General features: G+C 45.6%; 2 protein-coding genes across 8 annotated transcripts in view; both read left to right on the forward strand.

The window, feature by feature from the left end:
* The window catches only part of rasgrp3 (RAS guanyl releasing protein 3 (calcium and DAG-regulated)), a 47439-nt gene extending 33194 nt beyond the window's left edge, over positions 1-14245 (forward strand). For 6 of the 7 annotated variants that reach the window (XM_015362967.2, XM_015362966.2, XM_015362970.2 and 3 more), the window contains 7 exons: positions 656-769; positions 2052-2167; positions 3085-3232; positions 4227-4263; positions 4932-5075; positions 6853-7193; positions 9103-14245. In XM_015362967.2, the coding sequence (XP_015218453.1) occupies positions 656-769; positions 2052-2167; positions 3085-3232; positions 4227-4263; positions 4932-5075; positions 6853-7193; positions 9103-9213 (1011 nt within the window). In that variant the 3' untranslated portion in view covers positions 9214-14245. Of the gene's footprint in view, positions 1-655; positions 770-2051; positions 2168-3084; positions 3233-4226; positions 4264-4931; positions 5076-6852; positions 7194-9097 lie in introns of all 7 variants that reach the window. The other variant, XM_015362973.2, reaches the window with a different exon arrangement.
* A 1626-nt stretch (positions 14246-15871) lies between these two features.
* fam98a (family with sequence similarity 98 member A) lies at positions 15872-22274 on the forward strand. Its single transcript, XM_006638833.3, has 8 exons — positions 15872-16048; positions 17155-17303; positions 17458-17592; positions 18038-18222; positions 18776-18856; positions 19323-19439; positions 19711-19878; positions 20619-22274. Exons 1-8 carry the CDS (start codon positions 16011-16013, stop codon positions 21288-21290), a joined length of 1545 nt encoding a protein of 514 aa, XP_006638896.1. The 5' UTR covers positions 15872-16010; the 3' UTR covers positions 21291-22274.
* The last annotated feature ends 494 nt before the right edge of the window (positions 22275-22768 follow it).

Here is a 22768-nt window from a genome sequence, read left to right on the forward strand (position 1 = left end):
AATTTTATTTAAAATTATTATTTTTTTATTCAGTAGAAATCCTAACCACTTTACACACCCCCTCAACCAGCACTGACACGCAGCAGCATCTCTGGTGATGAGAACCAGCCGGTCAACTACTCAGATTAAGTCATTAAAAGAAATATACCATATCTGGAATTCAACTGAGGGATAAAACTGGGTAAACTTCACTTATAAAACCCGCAGTGGACTATAGTCAGCACATCAGGGCTGCATCCCCACCCTTACAAAAAGTTCCATGAGCTCTTTAATGGCTGCAGGTAGGACCTCTTCCTACGGACAGCACGTACAGCACCACAATGTTTTTGATCATCGTGCTGTAGCTGACTCAGCTTTTTCCTTAGAGGTCTCCTGTTCTAAGTAGTGACCAGGCTCAGCCTTGCTGATGGGCAGCCATCTGTGGAGATCAGGCTGCATGGTAGTATAGCTACTGAAAAAGTCAGACATTTTTTCCTACACTTGGGGGGGGTTCTCTTGTTTGTCGTTCATTGTATTATCACCAATACAAAAAGAGATCAAATAACTTATACTGGAAGGAATTACAAGGCTGAGAGCATGATTCGGTTTTCATTTTGACTCACTTGGAAAGGTGTGATCGTCCTGCAAGCTGCTGTGTGTTTCTCTTTCCCCACAGCCTACCTCTCCCACCACTCCAAACAAGCCCATGGTGCCCCTGGACTGGGCGTCCGGAGTGACCCCGAAACCTGACCCCACTGTCATCAACAAGCACATCCGGAAAGTTGTGGATGTGAGCACTCTGTTCTTGATTTCATGGCCCAGTCCTACGCCATCATTTCACTTATTCCCAGTTTAATTAACCTCTGAATGCAACTCATTAGGCTGCATTTCATGAATCTGAAAGAAATCTGAAAGTCTGTGTCTGTTCAGTCCATGCTTTCGACATATAGCCTTTTCTGCATTACTGGGATTTTGGTTTCTTTAAATAAAAATAAACCAAGAAAAGATACAAACACCCATCCCATGTAGTTAATGTGGCTGTCAGTGACTAACTGAAGCAAGAATTTCCTCTAGTCTTAAAATCTGTGTAAGAGTGAATGATGATGATGATAATAATATATAATAATAATAATAATAATCAGGAGAAAACTATCTCATATTGCTCATGAATTGGGAAATTCACATCATGATTGTTTATCGTCTACATAAAAAGACACAAAACATAAAAAGTGTATATCGTACACATAAAAAGACCTGCGTCCAGGGTCTGATTTCGCGGTGCCCCAGGGGCAGGACACAGACGTTTTTGTTCTCAGGGATTGTTCTGCAGTGGAAGCAGGTTGTGCAGCTTCTAATTATTGCAGTCCAAGCTCTAATCAATTAGTGATTCATTAGTGACCAATCAATATCTAATGATGAGTCCAAGCTCTAATCAAGCAGACAGCTTGGCAAGGTCAGGGAGTCTTTGTGGGTCAATGGAGACTTGCTACTGAAGGGAGCCATGACATACACTCGCTGTTGCCTGTCATGGAACGAGGATGTGTTGAGGCTTTCAAATCAATTTGCAATCAGAGAAGCACTTCACTGAAAACTGCCCAAGCGCGTGTTTCTGCATCATGAGCACGCACTACCCCACAAATCCTCTTCCACAGAGCCCTGACCAGCTCCTAAACACCTGTTTCCTCTACAGAAAGCTGGGAAATAACATTGATTGGAGGACAGTTTGCAGATGAGAGAGCACTCCAGTGTGCTGTGTTTGTGTCAGTTTGAAAAAGAACATGCTCGAGAACTGTTGTTCAAAACTTAATAAGTATGATTGAAAAATAATGACGTTAAACTGACTGCAGCTCTGATTCTTCATGCTTACGAAGTGACTCCTGTACAGTATTAACAAAGTGACAGATTTGCCTGATGGAACATTAGTAACTGACACCCACATCAAGCATAATTAAATGTTAAGTTAATATTCTATTTTTAAAATAAAGCATTATTAGTTATTGACCAGGTCACTGCTGTCTTATCTAGAGGAGTACCTGGCAGTGTGAGTAATTTCTGCTTCTTCTGTTGTGAAGTCGGTGTTTAGGAATTATGACCATGACCATGATGGGTACATCTCTCAGGAGGATTTTGAAAGCATAGCTGCCAACTTCCCCTTCCTAGACTCCTTCTGCGTGTTGGACAAGGACCAGTGAGTCTCGGCCGGCCCTGCATGATTAAAATCATTATTTAAAAAAATAACACACAAGATGGCAACTAGGGTATGTCACAAGAAAGATATCATGTGAAAAGACATTTCGTGTGTCATCTATCCCCAGGCAAAGACAAATAGATGCTTTAATGGAAGCTGTTTAGTCTTTAAATTGTTTTGGTTTAATTATGGGTCATGTCTGCCAGGCTCCTTTGTACTTAAGATTTTTATGTTTAAAAATCTGTAAAGGTGTTTGGGAATGGACTGTATGTAATATAAGGAATGCTGTTCATTCAATACTGTACAACATACAGTAACATGGGGACTAACAAGTTACTGCTAACAGAGTAAGCTGTTCTGCAAGTGGTTTTCAGGGCTAACAACCGATTGTTGTCACCCTCACTAACAGTTTATAAAAAACATGAAGTGTTAATACATGAACAGTGCCATCTTTTACTTTGTAAATATAAAAAGTGTCTTAAAAGCGTCACCCGCAGTAAGAATGAGCTTTGAGACCCAGGTCTGAGGAGGTGAATGTTGTCCTACCCTGCTCTGTTTCATGAATCAGGGAATATCAAAGCTCCAGGTTAATGTTAAAAGCATTAATGAAAATAATTTAGCATACTTCTCTATTGTTGTCCTTTTAAACTGAAATAAAGAGGGAGTAGCAATGAGTATGAAAAAAGCATTGTAAACCTATGTCTTCCAGTGAATTGAGCTACATCAGATTTCCTTCCTCCATCTTGTCAAGCTGTGCAGCTAGCATGTTCTCCGAATGTTGTAAACAAAACAAATGTGTAGTTTATGACTTTTTAATAAGAAGATTTGTGAAGAAGCCACCTGGGGAACTTATTTCAAGCTCGCATCTGGCCATTACTGGATAAAGAAATGTCTAATCCCCTCCTGTGTCCGGACAGGGACGGGCTGATCAGTAAGGACGAAATGATGGCCTATTTCCTGAGAGCGAACTCCCTACTGCAGTGCAAGATGGGCCCCGGCTTTTCCCACAACTTCCAGGAGATGACGTACCTCAAGCCCACCTTCTGTGAGCACTGCGCTGGATTTGTGCGTAGCCTTCTTGATAAGCTACCTCCTTCTGTCCTGTATAGTTCGGTAACTCGCAGCAAGTGAAAGAATTCAGTAATGGAAAAGAGACACGGTTCAGCTTGTTTGTTTCAGCCGGCTTTGACATTCACATTAATCAATGTGAAAGCCATACTATTTACAACAGAATGTCCTATTCTCATTATGTCAACTGAAGCATTGCAATATAGCAATGAGAACTGTATTTCCTAGACTGCATTTAATTTCTACATGATCTGCTTAGGCATGGTGGCAAAGTGGTCAGCACTGCTGCCTCGATGCACTAGGGCTCTGGGTTCAATTCCTGGGGTGCTGTCTGCATGGAGTTTGTATGTTCTCCACATCTTTGCATGGGTTTCCTCCAGGTGGTCCAGTTTCCTCCCACAGTCCAAAGACGTACTGGGAGGTTAATTGGCTTCTGGAAAAACTGGCCCTGGAGTTAGTGTGTGTGTCTGTTTGTGTCTGTGTGTGCCCTGTGATGGACTGGCATCATGTCCAGAGTGTACCCTGCCTTGTGCCCAGTGCTTCTCTGAACTGGATAAGCAGCAGTTGAAAGTGATGTAATGAGATGATGTTAGTAGGCTCTGGGCTCTAGGCTGGTCTCTGTGTAATCTGAGTGTGGCTGTGAGGCCCAGCTCTCTGCTGGCTTGGCTGCACTGCTGATACGGTGTGGGCAGCGAGGGGCCAGCAACTGTGTGCGTGTGCAGGGCTGGGGGTGAGCGCTGGTGTGAGTGGAATGTGGACCCACTCCCACTCCCCTCCCCTCTCCTCCCAGCCCTGGCCCTGGCCCTGGCGGAGCTCCGGAAGGGTGTTGAGAGGAGCCGTATCCTGTTTGTGACACGGCTACCCGAGCCGCTTCCTCCCTCCTCTCCGCATCACCTTCCTTCCGGCGTTCCTTCCTCCGGCCTCTGACATTCTTTTGTCTTTCTCTCTCCTATCTCTCCTCCCGCCCTGCCCCCCGAATGCTCTCCTGCAGCTCTGGGGGATCATCAAACAAGGCTACAAGTGCAAAGGTAAGCGCCAGTCCCTGCGTGCCCATGTGCCCGTGTGCCTGCGTACCCGTGTTCCCGTGTGCCCGTGTGCCCGTGTGCCTGCTCGGACGAGCTCCACGCAGAACTGGGTGCAGTGTGTTCAGGAGTCGCTCCCTGTATCTGATACTCCAATAGCTCTGAAAGTAGTTCTCCTGAAGAACACACATCCTTGTGTTTAAACAGCTCTATTGCTGGCCGGGGGACAGGGGAGTATGTCTACCCCCTGCTGATTCGGTCCTTCATAACAAAACCATCAGACCTCAGTGTGGAACCATGAACGGAGACACTCTCCCTGTGGTTCAGCACCGTACAGCAGAAAGATGAATAACAAGAACTGATTTCCTGATATTTTATATTGCTTTCTATTCGGATGAAAACAAAAGCACTCTACATATAGAACAGGACAGTTTGCTATGCTAAGATCCTTTGTAGGAACTCTAAGATATTAACTGGTTAAAAATCCACGTTTTTATTTGTGTCATTCCCTGTACTGTATTTCCTAATGCTTTTGTGTTGAAATGTTATTGTGTTTATGTTTACAAATGGGATATGCATGAGGTGGAATTTGAGAGTGACAGTGGAGCTCTTTTGATTTGCACTGGGTCCCTTGTGGGAGCCTGGTGGCAGTGCCTGTGCTGTGTGTGTTGCAGACTGTGGTGTGAACTGCCACAAGCAGTGTAAGGACCTGCTGGTGCTGGCCTGCAGGAAGCTGCCCCGGGCGCCGTCGCTGGGATGTGTGTCTCCTGGGCCCTGCAGCTCCCTGCCCAGTAGTCCTGCGTTGCCCTCTTGCACTGGTAAGACATGGTGTCCAATACAGCACTTCTCAGTATACAGCACTCCCAGTATACAGCACTCCCTAGTGTACAGCACTTCCTAAAATACAGCACTCCCTAGTGTACAGCACTCCCAGTGTACAGCACTCCCCAGTGTACAGCACTCCCAGTATACAACATATGCCAGGCAGAAACTTCCGAGGCTAACTACTACAAAAATATTCTGTTGTATTCATAAGCATTATTGTTCACATTTTCTTCATTCATACTGAAGTGATTTGACTGCTTTTGATGCCACTAGGTGTGCTCTGCAGACCAGTGTAGGGACTAGCAAACAAACAAGCAGGTAACTGCTGAAATAAAGGAAACACCTGAGAAAATGAGGGATACAAAGTATGCTGAAAGCAGTTAATATATCAATTAACATCCCATCATGCTGAGGGTCATGTGTACAAATGCTCAGCAGGCCCAGGTGCCCATTATTCTGGCTGCCCAGGCTAGAGGAAGAGATCTCAGTGACCTTGAGAGAAGAGTGATTGCTGGGGCACGTTCCGCAGGAGCTTCAGTGAGGAAGACTGATGTTTCACGAGGAACAGTGGCTGAGATGATGCTGGCATGGGAGACTGAGGGAAAGATTGTGGACGAAAGCGGATACTCCTTGACATGATGTCCATGTGTAACCCTGTCTTAAGGGGAGCTGGGTGTGAGAGCTGGCTATAGTTGCTCACAGACATACTGGTGAACTACAAGTCCCATAAACACACTGTTCAACTTCCTGACGGCGTCTATTGTCACAGTCCCGAGTCTCCCAGGCAGCTTCACCGTTAATTTGTGTGCAGGAGGTTCTGATCTGCGATTCCTTTAAAAAAACGTATTACTTCGGGTTTACGGGTCTGACCTACAAATTTGGGAGGGTTTCCAGAGATATGTACAAGTCAGGCGCACAGCAGGCTGGTAGTGACAGTCTAACTACCAGCCTGCGTGAGGCGCTATTCCCAACAACTGTGCCCACACCTCATCACCTGGTTATATGTGCATTGGTTCCGAGATGCAAAACAGACGAGCAATTCTGAATCTGCTGACTGCACGTATCAATCCTGGGCGTGCACGGGCAGTTTCGTCAAGTGCAGCCAGCCGAGAACTTGACAGGGAGGGATACTATGGTCAGCTTGCAATGCATAAACCCCATATTATAGCTAAAAACGCACTTCTGGGCCAAAAAACACTGAGTCGTGGAGAAAAGTCACAGGGTTGGATGAGCGATCCTTCGCCTTGTTCTCAGCAAGCGGACGAGTCTATGGAATCTTCCAGGATGACGAGGCGTGAGAGCTCACTGATGGGTTTGATGAGCACGAAAGCGATGTGAACCATGTGCCACGGCCGTTAACCAGTCACCAGATCTCAACCCAGCTGAGCACTTATGGGAGATTCTGGAGCGGCGCCTGAGGCAGCGGTTTTCACCGCCATCGACAAAACTCCAAATGCTGGAATTTCCCGTGGAAGGACAGTGGTGCGTCCCTCCAGCAGTGTTCCCGACGCTTGCACAACCTCTGCCAGGGCGCGTTTGACGCCGTCCGGGTGGCTTGTGGGGCCCAGCGCCCTGTGAAGACACTTTATGTTGGTGTTTCCTTTATTCCAGCAGTTACCTGTAGGTCGATTCTCGTCATTCTTGTGTTGTTGGCGAGGGCATCGCGAGTGTCTCGCGGTAGATTCAGACCGCAATCCTCCCGTTTTGCCGCCGTCAGAGAGCCGCCGTCTCTCTAGAGAGCGCTCTGGAACAGCCCTGTCCTCTCCGCAGCTCAGGACGAGGTGTTCGAGTTTCCCCGCGTCGCCCCCGCCTGCCCGGACCTGGACGGCCGGTCCATCACCCTGGTGACCGGCTCGGCCCGCAAGATCTCCGTGCGGCTGCAGCGGGCCACCGCCAGCCAGGCCACGCAGACGGAGCCGCTGTGGCACGAGCACGGCTGGGGCGCGGGCGACGGCGGCTCGCACACCTTCCCCAAGATGAGATACAGGCTCCACGGCAGGGGCTCCAAGGGCAAGGGCTTCGCGCGCTGGGAGAACGACAAGCCGGGGCCGGCCGGCGCCGAGGAGCGGAACGGGCTGGGCACGGGCGAGGACGGGCCGGACGCCGACGAGGTACGGGATCGCCCGCTGGGTGGGGGGCGAGAGCCCTTCCCAGCACTGCTCCTCTGGAGGGGCTGACAAACAGTGAGCTACTCGCATTCCCGAGCTACAGACAGAGTTTCTAACGCCAGCGCCAACAGCCCAGGTCAGTCAGCCTCAGCTGGCAGCAATTTATCACCATTCCTGACTTGGTTTCCTCCTGCTCCATGAGGAATCCCCTTCCCTCCCTCGCATCTGTCTGTTGCCTCCCTCCTCCAGCCCATCTCCACCTGTGCAGCGGCCCCTTGGTCACCTCTCACCCTGCACAGGGGTCCCAGGAGCCCTCAGCCAAGCGGGTCAAGACAGACTTGCTTAGTCCTTGGGTGTAATTATTCCAAGGGAAATGAGCAAAGGCAGTGTGGAGGGACACCATCTTCAGTGTAATTTAGTGAAGGCGTTTTCATTTGATACATAAAGAAATACCGAGTGGGAGGCTACCCATTCAAGCTAGAGCACAATATTATGCTTAGGAAGAAAAACAGGATTTAGCCCAGAGATGTGAATTTTATAGATTTGCAAAACATACTGTAACTTCACTTCATTAGTGGGTAAATGTCCCACTAATGCAATAAATCATATTAAAGGAAAGAAAGTAAAAACGTGTTTCTGGAAGGTTTTCAAATTACCATTGCTCTTCAGATCTTTTCATAAAAAAAGGCTCTTTTTACAGCGATTTACATGTTGTGTTCTAAATCTAGGCCTCAAGGTTGAATTTTCCAGGAGTGTACACCTCACAGGTGCATATCAAAGTAGAGATTAGCTTTACTGGGAACTGAAATGAACAGCAAACTTACTTCAAGGCCGGTGAAAAGAATCCTGGTTATCCAGATTTTAATAACCATGGTGACGGTGTCGTCAAGGTCTCAGAGTAACTACTACTGTTACTCTGTTGATCCCAAGCCGTATTCATCCTAAACTCAAGGCTGGCTAAAGATGTACTTTCAGCCTTATGTAAGGGTTGCCTTGTGACACCAGTCGGGTTTGGAAACTCTCGGGTGCAGCTGTGATGTTAGGACATAATGCCACAGGCTGCCTCCTGTTTCAACAGCTAGGGAAAAACCTGGACAGAGGGAACAAAGGGTATGAATGTGATATAACTTGAATTGACAGTATATAAGGAAAATTCCTGAAAAAAAATAAGTATTTGAAAAACAAACAGTTGCTGAAATAAGGAATCTAAAGGGGAATAATAATATTTTTTCCCCTACCTTCAAGTGGACAATGAGATCACTCCTGACAATGAGATCCCCACATCTTAACATATCTTAAACTTCAACTTAAAACAGATTACATTCTATATAAAATACATTTTAGCACTGAAGTCTCCCTTTAGGAATTTTGGGTAATCACAGATTTCTCAAATTTGGCCCATGTGTCAGTCTTCACATATCCCTCCCTCCATCCACGTTCTAACTGCTTCATGAAACTCAGGGTCACGACGGAGCCAGAGCCCGTCCTAGCACGCAACAGGCACAAGGCAGGACACACGCTGGGTGGGACACCAGTCCACCACAGAGCAGGCAGGCATGGATACAAACGTGCACACACTCACACCAAGGCCCTGGAATTTCCCTGGGGTTAACCTGCCAGGAGGCGTTTGGACTGCGGGAGGAGACCCATGAGAACGGGCATGTACAATATCCACTCAGAAGGCACCCTGGATCGGAATTGAACCCAGGGCCCCGTCACTGCCGATCACTGTGCCACCACGTCGCTCGTGTACAGCTTACATCTGACATATATCTGACAAAAACAGGGGAAAATTAAAAGCCTTTGTCCTGACCGATACAGCCCCCTTGTGTTCACTCCCTGTCCAAGATTTCTGAAGGAATGTGCTTGCTCATGAAATCTGCTTTGCCGCTGCGCTCTGTCGACAGGACAGCTGACTTCCTGCCAGGTCGGACGCGCCCGTGAGCCTGCAGAGGCCCCCCCGCCCCCGGCCCCGGAGGATCATGGGAGACGTGCTGGGCTGCCTGAAGCCCTGGCTCGCTGAACTGGAATAGCCCCGGCTCGACCAGAAGCGGGCCCCCGCGCTCCAGCAGGATCGGCGTATGTGGAACCTCACGAAGTGTGGCGGGGCAGTTGGCGTGGCCTAGGGGCAGTGCCAAATTCTGACGAAGGGGAATGGGGCACTTCCTCAGGTGGGCTGAGGCCCCACGCTACAGACGGCTGTCGGTCTGTCTCCCCTCAGCCCACCCCATGGTCTTGTTTATGTAGATGTACTCAGCAAATCCCGTTCCACACAGCCTTCCCTCCTCCTGACTCTTCTTCCCTGTCCTTTCCAACCTGCCCGGACAGAAACTGGTACCCCAGTTGCTCAGACTGAGTTTCGGTATCTTCTCCAGTGGGTGGCTACGGGCTGTACTGCGTTTTTATTGACTGAACAAGAAGCCAGTGAATGAAATCTTCTGCATCCTGGCCAGAATACAGTACACGAGGTTCACCTGTTACTGGTACCAGTGGAAAGTGAACCTTATTTCTTTATGATGAGGCTAAAGAGACAAGAGATGAAAAACAAATGAGAGAAAATGTAGAGAATGCAGGTAAGATGGCAATAGTATACAGAGAGGAGGACAAATGTATGTGAGACACAGAAAGAAAGTGGATTCATGTCTATACAGAAAGGACAGAATAGTATATACTCCACATCTGTAGCGCAGCACTAACAGTGAGTATGGCTTCAGTGTCTGTTTATCAAGTCAGGCTTGACCGAGGTAGGAATAGTTCAAAAAATGGAAAAAGAGTTTCAGTTTGGACTACTTTTGAAGATTATGGCTAATTACGCATGTTTGCCTCTAGGAAAGCTCTATTTTTTTTCAGACTGTTGAAAGGGAGGTTTTCTAAAAACTTGTTCTTTTTTTTTCAAATTTGAAAAGATTTTATCTCCTAAAAGCGGGAACATTCTGGTAGAGGGCAGACTCAGCACAGATCTCAGACGGGATGCAGACCCTAGAAACACCTGATTGGGGTTGTTTATAGGCTGTGTTTTTAATTGAAACATAGACAGATAGGGGAATAACTGTTACCTGAGAGTGGAAAGCTAAATGTGGCCCCCTGGCTGTTGAAAGACTCTGTGAAGTCAGCCGGGCCTTGTCAGCTGGCTGTGGAAGAGAACATTCTAGAAGCACAGCCAGGTGCTGGAGGGGTGTGCGAGACCTGTAACGAGGCATCCACAGCTCCTGGTGAAGGACGTCTCTCATCCAGAGCTGAGCAGCACAGGCTGATTGTTACCTGAATCTGGGAACATGAAAGCCTATCCTCTCCCCACCAAGATGGCTCATAAATACATGTAGACCCATCTTGGTGTGTTAGTCAGATAGCCCACACTGTGAAGCAGTTTGTGTGAGCAACTGCTTTTAGACACAAGAAACTCTGTTAAAACTGAAGTAATGGGGCACTGGCAGGTTATGTCTGCAGAGAGACCGGGTAAGGTTGAAAACTGCCAGTGGACAGTGGATACCACCCAGTTGAATACAGAAGGCCAATGCCTTCTGAAAGGCTGATGCTTTTTGAAACATCTCAACATTTTAAATAGACCATTTAAAAGAGGAATCTTCATTTATTAATGGGTACTTATGACAGCAAACCATTTTACTTTTCTTCATCATTAGCTGGAATTACAATACATGTTTGAGAAATATTCTTGATATCAGGAAACACCCACACCAACAAAGGGATTACATGATAAAGGCTCCTGTATTCTCCACTGACAATCTTGATGTAGATCTACAGTCGCATATGTTCTATAAAGTTTGGGGCTCATCCCAAGTTGTATTGTTAATATTATTAAAATAGCTGGTCTACTTGAAAAATAAGTTTTTTTATTTTTTTACAGCTCCTGAAATTTATGTCATTTATGTTGTTCAAATGTTTATGAAGATTATTCAGTTAGTATTGTTTTGAATACAAAATGAAGAGTTAAATTGTAATTTATGAGCTAAGATCAGTTTATTGTACTTCGCTAATGCCTCAGTATTTCTGATAAAATTCCAGATCTCAGCTCCTTTGTCAATCTAAAGAACACCAGTGAAATTCTTTATCGTTAAATGTTGTTTGTAATGTAACAGTTTATTATGAATCTACACTCTCTGGCCTGAATGCTAGGAACCCCCAGAGAGGAACATGAGGTCCTGTTTCATTTTTGACCTTCTGAAGTCAAAAAACGACATATGAGTAGCCTGTAGTCATGCAGTGTTTGTCACAACATTTTGTAACAGGTGGAGTCTGAGAAGAACTGCAGCTATTTGGTTTGAGCTGTAGTTTCCCATCCTCTTGGTCATGCAAGACAGCATTTTAATACTCAACATTGAGACGAGGAAATTAACAGGACCTCCTTCTGCATGCAAATTCCTCCAGTGTGTTAAAACTTCAAGAAATGATCCAGAATTGTTTGCATTTTGTTTGGATTTGCAGAAGGTTGCAACCCAGTTCCATTTTGATCTGCAATAGGATCACCTTCGGTTGAGAATGTGAGGTGGATGGTGATGTTTGGGATTGAATTGATTTCAGTTGCACCAGTTTTCAACTGGAGCAATCCTTGTAGTGACCAGGGCAGTGGGCGTTTGTCAGCGTTTGTCTGGTGTAAAAGTGCCAACTGACAATCTTTTCAACAAATACGCCTTTACTGTGGGGGAAGAGACACATTGATATGTTACCTTTAGAGAACAGAGAAGCCTCTTGGCTCTTTCTCTCTAAAGCAGCTCAAACACCAGGCCAGAGTTTGGTCTGGCTGTGCCGCTGAGTGACTGTAACTTGACCTGTGTCGACTTCATTTTCCGACATGCTGTGACCAAGCCATGTGAGCAAAAAGAGCAGATGTTTCTCCTCACTGCTGCTATGTTCCCCTGGCATAAACAGAAAAGTAAATCCTGAGCAAAACCACTTTCTACTGTTCTCGCAAATCAAAATCTATGTACAAATTTGCACAATGTTGGTAATACACACCTTGACCCAACACAGCAAAGTGGGCTTGCACAGGTATCCTACTGTATAATTTACTAAATACAATGCATCTCTTTTCTGCTGCTGGTGTGCACATTCTGTTTTCTGTGCCATCATGCTGTGGTCACTCAGCTCCTTACTTTCCAGAGTATTGCAACTAGAAAAAGCAGTCAGAAGGATTGTGAATTACTTGCTTTTTTCCTGGCAATTGATCAATACTTGAGTAACTGTCTAATGATAATTAGTAAACTGCACGTTAATATAATTAGTAGTAGTGGTATTACTACAGTACTTTATCCAAGACAACCTACATTCTAAACAATTATTTTGTGAAAAATAAATTGGTTAATTGATACTTCAGCTAATATAGCAATTCTGCTATGAGTAATAGGTTCTAGGTGTTTTCATCAATATACGACACAGAAACAGGACAAAACAAGGTACAGACACTTGGAATCCGTTAATTTAGCATAAGACCATAAGAATTACACAGTCAAGCACATGAGCCATACAGAAAGAAACATCAGGAGCCCTGCAAATCATTTCAGATGTTGATTTGATAGATTTTGTTTCAGAAGAGTCCCACACAATAAATTGCATAAAATTAACAATAATGTTAGTTTAAAAAATGATTTAGTAAAGTTGGGTAGCATGGCGGCACAGTGGCACAGTGGTTAGCATTAGTGCTGGGCCCCTAGGCTCCATTCCTGACTGGGGGGGCTACCTGTGTGAAGTTTGTACAGGTATGTTCATGCAGGTTTCCTCTGGGTTTCTGGGAAAACTGGCCTTGGTGTGAGCATGTGATATCCGTGTTTGTGCTTGTCTGCCCTGTGATGGACTGGTGTCCTGTCAAGCGTGTATCCTTCCTTGTGTCTGCTGTTTGCTGGAATAAGCTCTGGCTCTCCTGTGACCCTAAATTACAAGAAATTATAAAAAAAATAAATGGATTGATTTAGTAAGGCACTAAATTTAAAGCCACTTTTGTTAAAGCTTTTTGCTCTGCTTGCCAGCCATCCGAAAGGTCAAAGTGCAATGATGTCATCTCAAATCCTTACATAGTATCAGACTCGTGAGTATCAGCCTCATGAAGTCTTAGCCCTTGTCTCATGATATTACGCAGTGCCTGACTAAAAAGTTAAATACAGTCAAAAAACAGAGTATCTCAACACTTTAGGACATGTCCCCAGATATCCTTAGGCTAGAGACCGCAGCATTATGGTTATTTATTGTTTTCTGGAGCTCCTAGTCATATCCAGTGCATTATGGGAGTTCTGTTTCTATGTCACCTAGTGTACAGAAATAAAAAATCAAGCAAGATTGAAAAGGGGGTGCTGTGGTTTCCCCAAAAGCTAGATTACAATACTTATCTCCCAAATTGCAAATGGTTCTAGCCTAAGATAACCAGAACACGTGCAAAGAAAACTGTCAGTGATGTATCTTCAGAATTGAGTCTCCATGTGGACAAAACAAACTTTTTAACAAATGCCCTGTTTTTAAAACTGTGGTTGGAAAAAATGTTTATGGCCAAAGTTTATTTTAGGGGCAGGTTATTTATTTCATATTTCAATTTGTGTATATTTCTACAAAAAAAAAGAGAAAGATGTTGTTTTCTTTTTCAGCCCCTGCAGGAGTTCTCCTTGTCCACCTTGTCCACTATTTGTGTGTATTTACCAGTGTCTTTATCAGTCTGGTTCTGCCGGACTGCCACTTCTTGTTTCTGTACCAGGAAAGGCATTGCTTACACTGCATCTCCCACTCTGTGAGTCAATAAGTATCCTGTGCCAACACTGAGGCATGCCGAACACTTAGAAAATCACATCTGGTAAAAAGTGAAAGCAGAGGTTTATAGACAAAACTGTTGGTGATCTTTGTCAAATTGTGGTGTTTACTTGTATTTTCATCACTATTATAATTTCAAACCTTTAAACCATTGAGGGTAAACAATAAAGACAATGATTATGAGTAAATCTGCAGACCTCATAATACTGAACTAGTCAAGTTAGGATTTTTCAGCTTTCTTTGTTTCAGATTTAAAGTTTTGTGACATTGTCTGTTAATCAATAAAATAATATGCATGGACATTACTGTTGTTGTTGTTTTTATTCCCATTATGTGGAATGCAGAGTCCAAGTCCTTTCTTGTAGACAGCAGGCATTAACACAAGATTCTCTTTTTCCCAAGTCAAAAAGAGTACCTGTTTGAATGTCTTTGACTTTGTATTTGCAGCTTAAATCATGTGTTTTACCATGGTGAGGGTACTCTGAACCCTGTTTTCGTCTAGCGGTATCCTTTCCAATAGTTGTGTTGCGACACAGTTGGCAGTTGCCTGCTTCTGAAATCCTTCCCATCAGTCCTTCTTCAGTACTGCCAGCCATTACAGAAATGAACCCTGAACGCCAAAGTCTGGTGATGTCTTGTCCAGCTTCCAATTAGAGGAATGGCTCATAAGTGTGGCACACACGCAGAGTCGGACCAAGGTTAAGACCTCAGAGCTCTATGATTTCTGTATTTTGTGATTCTAATGGTTTATGAGAAACACTGCTCATGACACTAGCCGCCCCCTAATAATAATAATAATAATAATAATAATAATAATAATAATAATTTCTTACACTTATATAGGGCTTTTCTGGACACTCCACTCAAAGCGCTTTACAGGTAATGGGGACTCCCCTCCACCACCACCAGTGTGCAGCTAACACTGGTTAAAAAATATTCAGCCAATTCACCCCAAACGTAGCTCTTCCTCTTGATTTAGCTTTCTAACAGAAGTTACAGATCAGTCGAGAGGGCTGCCTGATTGACAGTTTTTTTCTTACAACTCAAACTGCTTCTGTCTCTAGAGCTGCTTCATCGGTTGAATCAAACGTGATGGATTTCATCTATCAACATACATGCTTCTGAATTACACCTCCCAAGTGCAGCAGTTATTTTTCCCATTCAATTGGATGAACCGGTTGTCAACTGCTTGTTAAACCTTGTGCTGTTTCTGTTCAAGAACAATTCTCTCCAGACTTGGTTGGATCATTCCAATGACAATACAGTTAACGTACAAAGGAATAGAGGGTCCTGCACAGGTCTCAGCTGCCAGGAACTACTTTGTCTTTGAAATTATCGCACAAATGGACTACACTTGTCAGGTTTCACCTCACTACAAATTTCTTCATACTTGTATTGTACCTCACCAGTTGAAAAGCCCAGATTTGCTTAGCTGCTGAAGTATCAAACAAGCATGATTCCCTCCTTTGGTTTGGAACCTTATATGTTGTTAATTACATAGGTATATAACAAAAATGAAATCACGCATTTAAGTTAGGACACCCTGACCTTAACTTCGTGGCTACAGATTCAAAGTCGCAGGCGGTCTCTTGTGCTGCGCATTTGAACCACGAGCTTAAAGCAAAGGTCAGGATCTGCGCAGGATGTGTGCAGAAAGAGCTGAGTGACGTCGCACGTAGCCAGTAAGGAACGCGGAGCTGCGCAGATACTGCCGGGCTCCGGGCTGCAAGAACGCACAGGCGCAGCTGCGTCAGCCAAAGCGAAGACCCCTGACGCGAAATGATGCTCTTCGGTGCCTCAGCAGTAACAATACGCGCTCATACCTCTTCGAAAGATTCTAACCATATTTTGTTAATAACGAAATGTGGGTTTTTGCGTATTGGTGTGGGCGTACGTGAGACGCAGCGTTTTTACTGGCGACACAGGCACGGCGCTGGCCGGCCCTCGCCGAGTTGAGAGGTCGGGTTAGGACCCCGGCATGCCAACCCAGCACCCGAGTGAGGGCAGGCACGTCTACTTTGATTTTTTAATTTCTGTCCTTTGATCATTCGGAGGAACGTGTCGGGGAAAATGGAAAACGACATACTGGACGCGTTAGAAGACCTGGGGTATGTGAAACTGGTGATGTGATCAAACGTGACAGGATTCCGCGGCTGTTTGCTCACAGTGAGGAGTGTGACACAGCGCGACTGTCACCAGCGTGCTGGCAGCAGTGTTTCTATTCTTAACACAAATACGCGTTACGAGTTGTGTTTGAATCAGAATGAATCGAGTCACTGTTGTTGTTTGGATGTTTCACCGGTAATGTTAGACTCCGCAAATCGGCTGCCCTCCTGGCGCTTCGTGTCGGTAAAGGGAGTTTCAGCTGTTCGATATGTTCATTATTATCCACTAGGGCTTTATAGAAACATTACTAAAGACGTGGCTTTGATTTCATTTACCTGACATTCCTTGCTGGGTTATCGTTATTTAAGAGAATTATGGCGTTGCCGTTATGAAAACACCGTATTATCCTGTGTTTTTGTATGACTTTAATTGTGTTGCTGTGAAAACGTGAACGTGAAAGACCAAATATTTCATAAATTGCGTTAGGGAAGACCTCATTTATTTTCCCTGCATTAATTGCACGGCGCATGGAACCCAAGACTTCTTATTATTGTACCTGTAGGACTCTGTGAGCTGTATCTATCACAACTTTAGTAACCTGCTGAATAAATGAAGCCACTGTAAATGGCCGTTTCATTTCTTCAGAAATAAAGTAATGACATTTTACCTTGGGGTTGTGGTAACAGGTCAGACATCTTGCCCGCCATCCATCCGCTTTCTAACCACTGCTTCCAGTTCAGGGTTGTGGGAGAGCCAGAGTATATCCCAGCAAGCAGCGGGCACAAGGCAGGATACACCCTAAACAGGATGTCAGTCCTTCGCAGGAGGCACACACAAGCGCACATACTCAACAGCAGGGCCGTTTTCCCAGAAGCCAGTTAACCAACCAGAGCACCCGGAGTAAACCCACGGAAAACCCAGGGAGAACATATAAGATCCATGCAGAAAGCACCCAGATATTGACCCCAGAACCCCAGCGGTGCCAACCGCAGCGCCACTGTGTCACTCTCCATCCTGTGCACTCAAAACAAAGTCGAAATCGGTTTGAAGGGTCTGGAAAAGCCCCGACGTCGCTGCGTGTGTTGATAAAGCCCTTTGCTCTTGGCAGCTATAAGGGCCCTCTCCTGGAGGACGGAGCGCTGGACCAGGCAGTGTCCAGCGGGGCAGCCTCCCCCGAGTTCACTAAAGTGTGCGCTTGGATTGTGACCGAGCTCAAGCTCTACTGTAAACTGGAGGAGAACATCCAAGCCACCAACAGTAAGAGAGAAGCCTTTTCGCTTTACTTGTGTGTTTCGTCTCAGCGAGAGTACATTCTGCAACCAACTCTCTTGTTCTCTGTAGTAAATTCTGAGCAGGAGACGTATCTGAATAAAAGTAGTTTTCCAAAGCAGGCTGCCTCTTGTTTGCCCAGGTCCCGGGGAAGCAGAAGGGTTTCAGCTGGAGATCAGCGGCCTGCTGTCCGAGATGATGTGCCCCTATTCTGTTCTCACGTCAGGAGACGTCACCAAACGGCTTATGAACAAGAACAACTGCCTTCTGCTGATCAGTATGTGCACGACAGTAGTCCATTCTTAAGTGAATCATTTGATTTCCCAGAAATGCTAATAACGGCAAAGCACTAAGAAATCAGACTGGAAAGCAGTGACACAGACAGAGGCACCACGTTTCAACACTGCATAGTGCAGAAAACAAGCGTGCACAAATACAGTGATGCAGAAATACTAATCGAATGTAGCCTGTTGCTGTAATCAACTTTAGCACAATCTTGCACTAGATAGAGAAATGCTGTCTGTTTCATTGGTTGCCCTGGAATTTTCAGTTTTTACATTTATTTAAGTCTCAGCACTGACTTAGTATCCGTTCTTTCCTCATTTGTGTTACTGAACAGGTTGATAGGATGTAACTGAAGACCCCACCGTTCCTGTTGAAAAAGAAAATATAAAAAGTCTGTTTAGTGTTCTTAGATTAATGCATGTTTTAATGCCCTTCAGCTTACCTTATTTCTGAGCTGGAGGCCTCAAAAATGATCATCGTCAATAGACCGCAGAAGAAAGTGCAAGAGGCAGGAGGCAGTGAGGTTTTCATGGAATTGAAGGGGATCTGCATGGGACTGGGCATGTCCAAGCCCCCTGCCAACATCTCCATGTTCCAGTTCTTCAGTGGCATCGAGAAGAAGGTACAACACACAGCTCAGCTGGATTCTCCTTGGTATAGAGGCACCCCTCACCAGACCTGAACTCAAAACACACAGATTTCCATGGCTCGGCATTTTGCTTAGTAATTAGGACTCTGATTCTAAGTAGAATTGAGCTATTGAACATTCTCATGAGACAGGCAGACATAAAACCCGGACTGGTGTTACACGGTCAGTGCATTAATTTTCTGCTGTGCTCCAAACTGGTCATATAATTCACATTATTATCCAGAACTACCATCTAAAGAGCACAAGAGTGTTCTGTGTAATGAGGGGAATTAAGGGGGTTAAATTGTAATATGGGATTAGGAAAAAGAGGAGATATATATTAGTTTTAGTGTGACTTCTCCCATAAAAAAAACAGTGTTCTGTATTGAGTTTTGAAACCTTGGTTCTTAGACCATGTTTGTAAGTTCTTGTGTTTGTTTGCTTGAAAACCCAAATCCAAGTTCTTATCATCGTGCATGGCAGTTTTGGTCATGAAGGGGGTCCATCCAGTTTAAAGTTATGCAGGTGTCTTTGTCTGGATCAACAGCTGAAGGAAGCTTTGTCCAAGGTGTCTCCTTATCACGTCGGAAAGCCCCTGATGAAGAAAACGCTGGGACCAGTTCACTGGGTAAATACTGCAGAAAGTGTTGACTGCTGGTGGAGGAGTTATTGCAGGATGCAATCTGTTGTAAGGCAGATAGTTATTTTAAAACTCAAGAAAAGGGTATAACAGACACAAAAACAGTTTATAAATACTTGTATTTTCTTGTAACTGTAAACAATCAAAGGGTTTTATATAACGTTCCTTATTTTCTGTTATGGCAGGCCCTATTTCACTTCATTGACGGGAACTGTGATGAATATATATTCGTCATTTACATTAGCACCTTAACAGACAGAAGAGAACATGCAAAAATGCAAACACTACTTTGCTAGTAGGTCTGAAATACTCCAGTGCAGTTAGTCTTGTTTTTCATTTTGCTAGCATGATATTGCACCCTCAGGAAGTACTGGCTGTGGTGTTGGTAAGGGAAAGTGCTGTGCTTTGCTGTAGCACAATGTAAATGTAAAGCACATGATGTGTCCTTTGGCAGGAGAAGGTTGAAGCCATTAACCAAGCCCTTGCAAATGAATATGAAGTCCGGAGGAAGATGTTGTTGAAACGTCTTGATGTAACAGTTCAGTCATTTGGTTGGTCTGAAAGAGCCAAGGTAAGATGTTCAGTGAAGCTGAACCTTTTCTGCAGTGCTGTATTTCTTATAGATAAACCTGTGCTACTTTAGATTTTGCTTTAAATTTTCACACAGTGACAAGGACTCAAAGAAAATGTGTCGTTTTTCTTTGCTCAGTGACCCTTCATCAGTCCTCTTACGCTTGTGCATTGCAGCTGTAAACGAGGTGTGTATGTTGAGACAGAATCCTGGATGGTCATTTTTACTTCGGCTTTAACCACAAACTTTTTATTTTTAAATCGGAATTTAGGCTCACACTGAAAAGTTGGCCAAAGTGTACCAGCCAAAGCGTGCAGCTCTCGCTGCGAAAAGCACCGTCTCTGTAGCTCATCTCTTCGCTGCGCGGGAGGATCTGTCCAAAATCCTAAGGACGAGCAGTGGGAATATCCGCGAGAGGACTGCCTGTGCCATTAACAAAGTAAGGAGTCACGGAAAAACGAATATACTTTTACCCTGGTGGTGGGGAGGATTGATTGTTTGTGCCAAAAAGAGAAGATGGCTTTTTTTAAATTGAAGAAAAGGAGTTTTTAATAATAATAATAATAATCCCTTATACTTGTATAGTGCTTTTTTTGACACTGCACTCAACAACCTCCACCGCCAACAATGTTCCCCACCTGGATGATGTGATGGCAGCCAGAGTGCCCCGGTACGCTCCCCACACACCAGCTCTCAGTGGGGAGGAGAGCAGAGTGATGGAGCTAGTTCAGAGAGGGGGGTTATTAGGAGGCCATGATTGGTAAAGCCATGACTGGGGTAACATCCCCACTCTTTTGGAGAAATGCCCAGGGATTTTTAATGACTGCAGAGAGTCGGGACCTCTGCATCACATCCGAAGATGGCTCCTTTTTACAGTATAGCATAATTTACTGGGGCATTAGGACCCACACAGACTACAGGGTGAGCGCCCCCTCCTGGCCCTACTAACACTTCTCCAGCAGCAGCCTTAGCTTTCCCAGGAGGTCTCCCCTCCGGGTACTGACCAGGCTCACTCCTGCTGAGCTTCAGAGGGCTGCTGGTTGTGAGTTGCAGGGTGATGTAGCCGCAGGTGAAGTGAAGCTATTCCACTAACGCTGCGGAAGAAAGAGGTGCCCTGATGCAGCTAGCAGGTGTCCTCGGTATCGAGCAGAGGCAGATTTTCATGGTTGTGTCTCCTAGGTGCTGATGGGCCGAGTGCCCGACCGAGGCGGGAGACCCAACGAGATTGAGCCGCCCCCCCCAGAGATGCCCAGCTGGCAGAAGAGACAGGACGGGCCGCAGCAGCACGGAGGAGGCGGGGGTGGGCAGGGGTACGGGGGCGGCGGGGGCAGAGGAGGGGGCAGAGGGGGCTACGAGCAGCCGTCGCAAGGGGGGCGAGGAGGCTACGACCGGGGGGGCAGCAGGGGTGGGGGGGGTGGAAGAGGAGGTAAAGTACAAGGAGGCTGGTCAGACGGAGGAGGCGGCGGCGGCGCGTACCAGGGCAACTACCAGGGCGGGGGTGGCTACCAGGGTGGCAGTGGGGGGTACTCCGGCGGAGCTTTTCATGGCGGCTTTCAGGCGCCGAGTTACCCAGGAAGTGGATACCAGGGTGGCGGGGGCAGCTACCAAGGAGGTGGAGTGGGCGCGTACCAGCAGGACAGCCGATACCAGGAGGGGGGGCACCAGGACAGGGGGGGGCGCGGAGGGCGAGGGGGCCGGGGCCGGGGCAGTCGTGTAGGCCAAGGAGGAGGCTGGGGAGGGAGAGGAGCGCAGAACTACGGCCAGGGAGGGCAGTTCGAGCAGTACTTCCAGCAGGGGGGCTATCAGTATAATCAGGCGGGCTTCGGCCAGGGGCGGCACTACGCCAGTTGAGGACAGCCCCGCGGTCATTGCAGCAGAGCTCACACGTTCGGAGATGAGGAAGGGGGGAATACGCCTTAAACCTTTACAGTTTGCACAGCGACAGTGAGAGCCTGGCAGGAGGTTGAATCTTTTTAATTTGTGCTGGTAAAGGAATTTTGTCAGAGAAAACCGAAACCTGAAATTTTCCTTGCCAAAAAAAAAAAAGGGATAGTTGCCAACAAAAAACAAGTCACATTGTTAATGATTTTTATTTCTCACACTGGCAGTTGTTGCTTTTGATTTTTTTTAATCATATAACAGATGTGACAGTACCTATGCAATCTTTTTTTTTTGTATTGTAATAGGGTGTTCCTTATGTGGGAGAAGAATTATTCCTCATATTTCTTTTCACTCTGGATCCTGCTTCTAAGAATTACCTTCAGATGATTTAATTGTGTCCCACAAGCTGAAAAGACAATATGAGCTCTGTTGTAGTCACTAAAGCTGGAATTTGAATAGCCTTATCCTCTGGATTATTTGAAAAAAAAGGATCTAGTCAAAGTCAAAGTTCAGAGGCTGAGTATTTAATACCACTACACTTTATAACGGTCTGCAAAACTACATGCACATTTCACCAGGTCTGGGGCTCAGAAACATGCTACCGTGTAGTGAAATTCTTGCAGTCCACCAATAGAGTTGTTTGACTTGAAATTTACTTGAAAGAAGTTTTCTTAAATTTGCTTTAAGCATGAGTTTACAAGGTTGGTTCAGCAAAAGTATGAATGAGTTGGTGACAGAACCATGGCCATCTGGGAAGATGACCTTGTGCACCCGGAGGTCTTCTGCTAATGCTGCACCCTTCTGCTGACCAGCCCTGCTTACGTTTTTTGTTACTCAAGAAGGACAAGAAGTGACGTGATACCGTTTGTTGGCTAGTTTGTGTACATAAGTTATGAGAAAATGCTGGAAAGTGTAACTAAATGACAGGTGAGCAATAAAGAAAACTTAAAAATCTGTTTTTGTCTTTGTATATAGGAAATGAACCTCACAGTGTGTGCATGTGCTTATTGGTGATTTTGCAGCAACATTTAAGTAATCCAGTGAAGGGAGCTCATACCTCAGTTTGCCTTGGCAAGGCCCAGTTTGCTGTAGTCTATCCCTCTCAGTGCTGCACTGTTATTGTACCTGACCCTCACCCTTCATCTTGCTGGTTCTGGGCCCACAGGATGGCTGCATGCAGCTGTTTTAGATGATTGAGGGTTCGTAGGTGGTCCAGGTATTCATAAGAACAAACGAGAGGTTACAAATTCAGCCCATTTGGTAGGTGGCTGGTAGTTGGTAAAAAAATCTTATCCAGCTTCTTGAAAGAAACCAGGATATCAGCTTCACCCACTTGGCTCCTGTAGGTACTGTAGCTTGTTCCATACGCCCACAACCCCTTTGGTAAAGAAGTGTCTTCTGGTCTTGGTTTCAATGACAGCAGAACTTGCCTGTTGAATGGCATCTCC

The sequence above is a fragment of the Lepisosteus oculatus genome, chromosome 17, assembly GCF_040954835.1.
Source record: "Lepisosteus oculatus isolate fLepOcu1 chromosome 17, fLepOcu1.hap2, whole genome shotgun sequence".
Lineage (NCBI taxonomy): Eukaryota > Metazoa > Chordata > Actinopteri > Semionotiformes > Lepisosteidae > Lepisosteus > Lepisosteus oculatus.